This window comes from Danio aesculapii, chromosome 17, assembly GCF_903798145.1.
Source record: "Danio aesculapii chromosome 17, fDanAes4.1, whole genome shotgun sequence".
In the NCBI taxonomy this organism is placed as follows: Eukaryota; Metazoa; Chordata; class Actinopteri; order Cypriniformes; family Danionidae; genus Danio; species Danio aesculapii.
The window spans coordinates 44,898,656-44,908,618 of record NC_079451.1 but is presented as its reverse complement, the minus strand read 5'-3'; the positions used below and the strand labels follow the sequence as shown (position 1 = coordinate 44,908,618).

Sequence of the window (9,963 nt, the reverse complement as noted above, 5' to 3'; positions counted from 1 at the left end):
CCACACTAAGCACGGACAACAGAAAGAGGAGAAGAGAACTGCATGAGGACTTGAGAACCAAAATCGTGGAAAAATATCAATCTCAAGGTTACAAGTCCATCTCCAGAGATCTAGATTTCTTTTGTCCACAGTGCGCAACATTATCAAGATGTTTGCAACCCATGGTGCTGTAGCTAATCTCCCTGGGCGTGGATGGAAGAGAAAAATTGATGAAAGGTTGCAACGCAGGATAGTCCAGATGATGGATAAGCAGCCCCAAACAAGTTCCAAAGAAATTTAAACTTCAGTAAGCCAAAATCCTTCTGGGAAAACATCTTGTGGTCAGACGAGACCAAGATAGAACTTTTTGGTAGCACATCATTCTACTGTTTACCGAAAACAGAATGAGGCCTACAAAGAGAGAACACAGTACCTAGTCAAATATGGTGGAGGTTCAAAGATGTTTTGGGGTTGTTTTGCTGCCTCAGGCACGGGGTGCCTTGATTGTGTGCAAGGCATCATGAAATCTGAGGATTACCAAAGGATTTTGGGTCGCAGTGTGGGGCCCAGTGTCAGAAAGCGTCCGAGATCTTGGGGCTTCCAGCAGGACAATGACGCCAAATCATACTTCAAAAAGCACACAGAAATAGATGGCAACAATGTGCTGAAGAGTTCTGACGTAGCCAGCAATGAATCCACATCTAAATCCCGTTGAACACCTTTGGAGAGATCTTGAAATTGCTGTTGGGAAAAGGCGCCCTTCTAATATGCGAGACCTGGAGCAGTTTGGAAAGGAAGAGTGGTCCAAAATTCCGGGTGAGAGGTGTCAGAAGCTTATTGATGGTTAAAGGAAGCGACTGATTTCAATTATCTTTTCCAAAGGATGTGCAATCAAATATTTACTTAAGGGTGCCAATAATTTTGTCCAGCCCATTTTAGGGGTTTTGTGTAACTGTCAAATTTGCTTACACCCCCCTCCTTTTTTGTTTTTGTTTTGTTTCAATACACTCAAAGGGAATAAGCTTGTATAGCAAAACGTGTGTTAATGCAATACATTTCTGTGAGAAATAATACATTTTTTTGGAAAAATGCCTTCCAACAATTTTGGCCATGACTGTATGTGTATGTATGTATGAATGTGTATGTGTTTAATGGGTGTATGTGTGAAGGGGTGTTGTTCAATAGTATTTGATTAAAGAAATAATATATACTGTACATGTATGCATGTACATGTCCACATAATTTATAATGTTGCTGTTTAAATTATTGAATTACATGAGGTTACATTAAAAACAGAAACATTGCTTTGGCAAGTAGCTATAATATGTTTTATTTTATTTAGCATTAATTTTAATGCAAATGCATTTTTTGTTTGTTTGATTCAGGTCTAAAAAGGCCAACGAGAATGAAATGTCAGGAGAAAAATCTCCTCTTCTCCCCAAGACAGATGATCTCAGAGCAGACATCAGCTGAGATAAACCAACGCAAGCTTTTAAACAGAAGAACACACTTCATCATATTGCTGCTAAACACAGGTGATGTGGAAGATAACCAACATGAAGGTCAATTTAACCAAAAGCATCTCGTTTTATTTTGAGATGGACTTTTTCACGCAGTGTATGATAAAAGTCTTGTAAGCAGATGGCACTCAAGATGATACAATATGTATGAAAGCTGAATCGATATCTCTTTACACAAGAGCTGAGATGTGACTGTTCATAAAACATTTAACAGTGTGATTATCATTTACCCAATTTATAGAAAAATAGATTGTAATATCCATATTCTATTACTAGACAATGCTGCCCAAATAGGGTTAGTTGTATAATTTGCTTTATTCATATTAAATGCTGTTTGGATGATCAAATACTGCACTTTACAGTAGCAGCAAGGACATTCACACACTTCAGGCAAAGAGTGAATCACTTGTTTAACTTTATATGGGTATACATTTCTGACGCATCAAGAGTTCCTTGTGTATTTAATTCATTAGATCTTATACAGTGTGTCTGATTACAGTACAATAGAGCTATATCTGAAATCTTTTGGACTAGTAAAAGAATGTGGGATTTTTGTTACTTAACTCGGATTACCCGTCTAGCCCTAGTTTGTGTGTGTGACTGACCTCATTATACTTGATTTAACAGATAAACCACGGTAACCATTTCTACAGTTGCACATTTTACACATTATCATAGTGAGATCCTTTAGCTCAAACTATGGTGGCTGAGAGAGCTTAACGTGCCGCAATTTATGAAAACACATGCGATTACAAAAAAAACACCAGCAGATTGAGAAAAGATCTGTTTAAAAGCACACGTGCTGCAAATCCTTACAGACTTTTTTTAAAGCGCTGCATTTACCCACAATGCAAACAGATTAATACATTTTCTCACAATGCAAACAATGTTACGAAAACGCCTGCATTTTCTCACATCCACACTTTCAAAAAGAACAGAACGCATTACTATTGCTCAATGAAGTTGTAGGTGATCTTTGAGAGGTGAGATTTTTGTTTATTTCAACATCCTGATTCCCTCATCTTTTTTATTTTATTAGGCTACATAACTATAACCTAAATAGCGGGGTCCGTCACGTTTTTGGGTCCCCTTGAAACATTTGCGTTGTGTTCCGTGCTATTTGAACGTGTTGTGAGAAGATGTAGCGTGTTTTTTATAAATTGTTTGCACTGTGAGAAAATGCAGCGCGTTTAATTAATTTGTTTGTGTTGTGTGAAAATGCAGAGCGTTTAATTCATTTGTTTGTGTTGTAAGAAAATGCAGCGCGTTTAATTTGTGTGTTGTGTGAAAATGCAGCGCGTTTAATTTGTTTGTGTTGTGAAACAATGCAGCGAGTTTTCGTAATTTGTTTATGTTGTGAGAAAATGCAGCGAGGTTTCGTAATTTGTTTGTTTTGTGAAAATGCAGCGCGTTTAATTAATTTGTTTGTGTTGTGAAACAATGCAGGGAGTTTTCGTCATTTGTTTGCGATGTGAAAAAAGCAGTGTGTTTTATTAATTTGTTTGTGTTGTGAGAAAATGCAGCGCATTTAATTCATTTGTTTGTGTTGTGAAACAATGCAGTGAGTTTTCGTAATTTGTTTGCGATGTAAAAAAAGCAGTGTGTTTTATTAATTTGTTTGCACTGTGAGAAAATGCAGCGCGTTTAATTTGTGTATTGTGTGAAAATGCAGCGCGTTTAATTTGTTTGTGTTGTGTGAAAATGCAGCGCGTTTAATTTGTTTGTGTTGTGAAACAATGCAGGGAGTTTTCGTCATTTGTTTGCGATGTGAAAAAAGCAGTGTGTTTTATTAATTTGTTTGTGTTGTGTGAAAATGCAGTGAGTTTTTATAATTTGTTTGTTGTGTGAAAATGCAGCGCGTTTTATTTTGTTTGTGTTATGGGAAAATGCAGTGAGTTTTATTTGTTTACATTGTGGGAAAACGCAGTGTGTTTTATTAATTTGTTTGCGTTGTGAGAAAATGCAGCACATTTTATTTGTTTACATTGTGGGAAAACGCAGCGCATTTTATTAATTTGTTTGCGTTGTGAGAAAATGGAGCGAGTTTTATTCATTTGTTTGCATCGTGAGAAAATGCCGCGTGTTTTATTAATTTGTTTGCGTTGTGAGAAAATGCAGCACATTTTATTTGTTTACTTTGTGAGAAAATGCAGCGAGTTTTATTCATTTGTTTGCATTGTGAGAAAATGCTGCATGTTTTTTAAAAATGTGTTTGCATTGTGAGGATTTGCAACACATATGCTGTGAGATGGATTAAGATCTTTTCTTAATTTGCTGGTGTTTTTTGTTATCGCATGTGTTTTCTTAAATTACAGCACATTAAGCTCTCTCGGCCACCATGCAAAACACTGTAAATGTTGTGAAAGAATACAAACAGTCAAAATTGATATTGTCAGTTGTCATTAACCTTTGTGTTAAATAAATAAAAAGGTTAATTCCCATGTATGATATGTGGAAAAAATATATAGTTATATTAGATGCGTCAACTCAACCGCTGGAGTTCTTGCCGTAACATTCGCAATTTTAACTTCTTTTAAATGAAACGTATAAACATTCAAATAAAATATGTACAAAACAAAAACACTGTACAAAAAAATCTAATCTAAAACTATACATTACAAACGTATCAAATTACAAAATAGATCTTTTAAAAATAAGGCCAACTACAAAAATAGATCTTCAAAAAGACGTAATTGAGTTTCTATGTCTATAGTTCCTTCATAAGAATCAGACCAGGTCTCTTAAGTTCAGTCCTTCGCCTTCAAATGCACCGTTGGCTTGGCCTAGTTTGGGAAGAGGTCTCCTTTTTCTGGAAGATCCTGAAGATGGAGGCAGATCTTCAGAGGGAACTTCAATCCGCTTCACCTTTTTCTTCTTCTTTTTTGTTCTGTGAAGAAAACGAGTGAAGAAACTAATAAGAATATGTGTGCAATAGATGCATAAATGACAGGAAGACGTCACGTTTGGATTCATACGTGGTGGAGGAGGCTTCAGCATCAGTGTCCAGCTCTGAGATGATCTTCAGCTCTCCAGAGGCACTGATGGCTGCGGACATCTGAAACATCAGGGTAAAAAATATAACATATTAGGATAATCAGTGATTTTAAAGTCGAAAGAACTCGAACACACTGCAAAAGCACAACAATTTTATTAAAATAGCCAAAAACCACTAGAATGTTGTCATAAATTTTGCTGACTAAAGAGCTGTTCCCTCCAGGTGACCCCCCCAGATTTGTCGAGGTTTAATGCTTTGTGACTAAACAAAAGGCACCAATGTGATCATGCACACTAACGAGCAACACATCAGGGGTCTGTTCCATAAACCAAGCTTACAGAAAGGTTTAATAATGGCGGATTCGGTTTCATTAATCAAATTTACAATAGTTCAAGCTCAGTTACTCTGGCAACTTATGCTGGGAAACTAGCCTGGTCCAGGGCAGGTTAACTCTCAGGCTAAGTCTTAAATTCAAGATTAATCAAGGTAATATTAACATTCAGCTGCCGTAATTTGATGCCATTTTAATTCACTTAACCTCTTAGTAATGATTAACTTTATAGTCACTTAATAGTGTATATATATATATATATATATATATATATATATATATATGTATATATATATATATATATATGTATATGTATATACACCAAACATCTTTAAGAAGAGAACGAGAATGCATTTAAATTCAAATAAGTTATTGCAAACAAAACAGACACAAACTACAACATTTCAACTACATTATTATATATTGTTTTATGTTTTTGTTGATTTTTTTTTTCTTCTGCTTATTAATTTTATTTAATGTTTCCCTCAACATATTAATTTGGGTGTACTCATTTTTGGACTGTGATCCTCAATTTATTTATTTGTTAGATTAGTTCCAATTTTTGCTTTGGTACTGAATAATCTAATGTACAGTATGTGCACAAATATATTATTGCAAAGTATCCTCTAGAAAATATTAATTAAAAAAAGAGACCTGTGCGGGGTGGACTTGGCAATATCAAATTTAATAAAGAAAATAATATTAAGAAAGCACTGACTGATATAAAGAAGTAGGCTACATTTCTTAAAGAATGACTGTGAACCCTGAGTGGAATAATCGGGATATGGATCCAGGCCGAGCAGAAGCCTCACTTTAATATAAAGATATTTTCCTACGGGCTGCGGAAAACACAAGTATCAAAGGAAAAGCAGCAATTTGCAGCGGTTTCGGGAGCAAATTAAAAACCCTGCTGCTTGTGCGTGCACAGCTCTTTGTAGCCATTATTTTAAACTTAATGTGCTTACCTTACGTACATTTTGTATGTTACAGTGAGCCTGTGATGCATTAAAAATTTTCTTGCGAGCAACAATTGGCAGTATGCGAGCTTTCTCTTGCGTGCGAAAACACAATTTCAATGTATTGTGACAAATATTTAAAGTTAATAGGCCTAAATAATAGCCTATATTTTAAAATCTGCAATTTCCTGTCAGCGTTCTCTTTTGATTTGTTGCAAGCCGTAGTTTTTGATTATTATTTTTTAATTATTATGTTTGAACTCTAAAAACAAACGCGGCTCACTCGCTGTGAACATAGCTGTGTCTCATTTCAGAGCTCTTTCAGTTCTTGTAGTTGCCATGGTAGCAAACACCATATTCGATGCATCTATGCTCGACTTTCAGGGTTTCACGACAGTAACGTGCACAAGCAGGTATCTAGATTATTTCAACTAAACTCAGATTAGTTAGATCAAATGATTGATGTTATGGAACCAATTTAAGCATGGACGTTTAGTTCGGCTCATTGAATCAGGTTTTTGACTTCTCCGCTTTTCTAAACCACTTTTATGAAACAGCCCCCTGGTGAAAAAGTGTCATATTTCTAGAAACGCTTCATGCTCTCTGTTTTTTTTTACCAATCAGATTGGCACTTTTTCTCACGTGCTTGGAGCTGCTGCATTTACAGTAAACACCACTTGGAGGCACTCAAGCGCAAAACAGTTGAGGTGATCCCTGTTTCACTTTCATTCAATGAAGAAGATGCAGTGAGGCAAGATGAATGTGGAGCTGCTTTAATCATTGGTGTCTGAACACTAAGAGCTGTATGATAAACACAACTACAATAATGTCAATAGGAGTGGAGATCAGAAAATAGGATTTGATGGTGAGTTTTATTTCACTTTTCTTTCCTGACTTGCAAGTTTATTAAGCGCCATCTAATATCAGGGGTTAATTTTGTGCGTTCACTCTGCTCAACGAAAACGAAAATCGCCTGGCATCTCAAAGCGCTGACGATAAATGTGTGCAAAAAGGGTGGACGAATAATAATTTGCATTACCCCGAAGGTTTCGAAGAATGTTTAAATCCAGAGAAATATGCAATGTTAACTAGTGAGCAGTATTGTAAAAAAGGCACATGAAATTCAACATGAAAAGCAAGTATTGACTGAGATTGCAGTTCGTTTGCCAACCCCAGAGGATTCATAGCAAACTATGCATGCACAAACTATTGTAAAAACACATGGCTGGACTGAGCCCCTCCCCCGGAGAATCATCATCAGTCTGTAGCGATCGATGATTGGCTACTGTACTAGTAGGCGGGGCTTCATTCGTCATATTGACCGTTAAACTTTTTCCCATTCAAAACTATCTGAGTGACATGTCTTGTGTATTCTACAGTTTTTGGCTAATTGTAGACAAACTACAAGTAAACAATGAAGGGTTATTTTCTATTTCTTAAAGCATTCGATTTACGACTTGTATTGTGATCAACATTTAGTTGTAAACGACTAGTTGTAGATGTGTTCGTAAACAACTTGTAACTATTTTTTAAATATTTTTTGGCCAATTAAACGAAGAGACTTGAAAAAACATTTGTTCATCACAAGGTTCAAGACACCCTGGAGGACTTTTTTTTTTTTTTTTTACTTTTACAGATTAGTGTGTGTTGAGCATCTGTTAAGACAACGTTAGCACCTGTCAGATTTAATTGGGGGAAAAACTGGATAATTGTGAGCTTTTGTCAGCTAATTTCAACTTCCGGGTTTAAAATAATTTTTGGGGAGGCGATCAAAATCAGTGACATAGCACGAATCTGCTAGTGACACGTTGATTTCTCATTATTATTCATAGTGGAGTTTTCTTATCCTATGAGAAGACCCTGCTTCTTAATTATTCAAGAGAGCTTTCTGAAAGCAAGGCAGATCTGCCAAGCTGCGAGACCCAATGACTGAGTAAGACCACACACGGCACGGGTCGTATGTGTTTTTTCCATGATCCACGGGGTTTGTTGCATGTTTTTCCTTGCGATTCTGTCAGGGCCGATACAGCAAAGCTGTTGGTTTGCAGCAAGCATTTTTGTCGGGAGAGCTGTACGAAAATGGCAGACATTCAGACACATCGCCTATATCCCCACTGCAGTGTTCGCCTATGTTTAAAATCCTCCAGATTAACAGCAGGGCTAATGGTTGAAATGGTCTCGACAGGGCAAGAGACCTGCTGCACTGCTGTCCACTGTGTCAGCATTCAGACCCGGGGATTCAGGAGGAGAGAAGTCCTCCTCATTCATAGTGTTTATATAAACACAATTATCTTTATAATGATATAACAAATTGTGGTTATGTGGATATGAAATTACGAATAACAAATGTAGCAGGACATTAAATTACTTCCTGTTTATTTTTTTTTTTTTCAATTTTTAACTTTGTAAACTATAAAGTCATGGGTCTTCTCATGGTTTGTATCTCATTAATTTTTAATTAATGATTCAAAATTAAAAATGAATATCCTGTCACTACTAGCGAGACGAAGCATGTGTTCATGCTAATGAAGTCACACACCCTCAATTTCTGGTTTGGATTGAAAGAAAATAGAGAAACTGCAAATACTGAAGCCTAAAATCTATTTAGTCATAAAATTAGACAACAGCGTTGCTTCTTCTTCACGTGATCATGAGCAGAAGAACTGGAAGCAGTGCATTGTGGCATAATAAAATCTCCGCTGCTTTCAAGCCAAACATTGACTAAGAAAAAATAATAACCTTTTAAAAGATTCTCATGTTATTACCTGGACTGGTGTTGCATGCTCAGCTTCCTCAGGTTGATCTAACAGTGATGGTTGTGCTTGTAAAGCTCTTGACAGCTCCTCGTCAAAATTCCCTATGGAAAATGCACATAGATTTAGACATCATCTATCGTAAATATACTTTCTGTTATCAAACCCTATTCACAAACCTTCATCAGCGACATAGGACGCTGGGAAATATCCCTCCTGCCCGCTGACCAGTCGGCCAAACCACCAGCTATCATTGTCTTTATACAGCACATGAATCACATCACCGCGGCGCATCGACAGCTCATCCGACCGATTGGCTCTGTACTCGTATAAAGATACAACCTGGAGAATATTTCATATAAAATGTCAGAAATTAAGTCAAAAGTAACACTAGTCAGCATATAATTAAAGCAAATTAATGTTTACCGTCTGATGGATTTGTCCCGAGTCTGTCTCTACTTGTTTAGAGAATTCATAATCAAGGAAACTCTGTGAATATTAACATAATCTTTAATTTAGAAAGTGTGAGATCTAACATACGTAAATCATCAGCAAAACTAATTTATCTGTAATCAAAAACACAGATCTTATACTAAAGAATATTAAGATGAATTAAAATCCTAATCTTAGTTATCTATAATTATCTATAATTTCTATATTATCTATAATGCTAAATACATATTTTCATACAACCTAAAATTAATAAGATCACTAACCTTTAGCCAAAGTCTCTTCTGTTAATTTATTTAATCAAAAATACAGATCTTAGACTATAAAATATAAAAATTTAAAACAATTCAGGTTTGCATAGCAAATTATATATTTATTAATTGCATATTTATATAAATAAATAAATAATGATAATAATAATAATAATAATATATATATATACATATACATACAATTTTTTTTCTTTTTTTTTCATTTTCTTTTCGGCTTAGTCCCTTCATTAATCTGGGGTTGCCACAGCGGAATGAACCGCCAACTTATCCAGCATATGTTTTAAGCAGCGGATGCCCTTCCAGCTGCAACCCATCACTGGGAAACACCCATACATATTCATTCATTCATTCATTCACACACATACACTATGGACAATTTAGCTTACCAAATTCACCTGTAGCGCATGTGTTTAGACTGTGGGGGAAACCGGAGCACCCGGAGGAAACCCACGCCAAACTCCACACAGAAATGCCAACTGATATTCAATTAATTTATTGTATCTGATTTGTCAGCACTAATATTCCTGTGTTCATTGTCACAGGATCCTTAAGAAAGTATTATAATATGCAGGTTTGTTGATAAAAAAAAACAGGATTTGTTTGAAACTGATCTTTTGGAGTATTATTAATATCTCTACTGTCACTTAATTTAACGCAGCCTTCCTGAATAAAAGTAATACATAAAGTAAAACAAAAATAGATGACAG

General features: G+C 35.7%; 2 protein-coding genes across 2 annotated transcripts in view; one reads left to right on the top strand and one right to left on the bottom strand.

Annotated features, from left to right (window-relative positions):
* Positions 1–2,214, top strand: part of slc18b1 (solute carrier family 18 member B1) — a 21,380-nt gene extending 19,166 nt beyond the window's left edge. Inside the window, exon 14 of the mRNA XM_056476751.1 lies at positions 1,365–2,214. Coding sequence (XP_056332726.1) covers positions 1,365–1,452 — 88 coding nt within the window. The 3' untranslated portion in view covers positions 1,453–2,214. The remainder of the gene's footprint in view (positions 1–1,364) is intronic.
* A 1,728-nt stretch (positions 2,215–3,942) lies between these two features.
* ahi1 (Abelson helper integration site 1) overlaps positions 3,943–9,963 on the bottom strand; it is a 31,666-nt gene continuing 25,645 nt past the window's right edge. The window contains exons 23-27 of the mRNA XM_056476750.1: positions 8,961–9,023; positions 8,714–8,876; positions 8,547–8,638; positions 4,475–4,554; positions 3,943–4,386 (exon numbers count right to left, since the gene is read on the bottom strand). Of these exons, the coding sequence (XP_056332725.1) occupies positions 4,227–4,386; positions 4,475–4,554; positions 8,547–8,638; positions 8,714–8,876; positions 8,961–9,023 (558 nt within the window). The 3' untranslated portion in view covers positions 3,943–4,226. The remainder of the gene's footprint in view (positions 4,387–4,474; positions 4,555–8,546; positions 8,639–8,713; positions 8,877–8,960; positions 9,024–9,963) is intronic.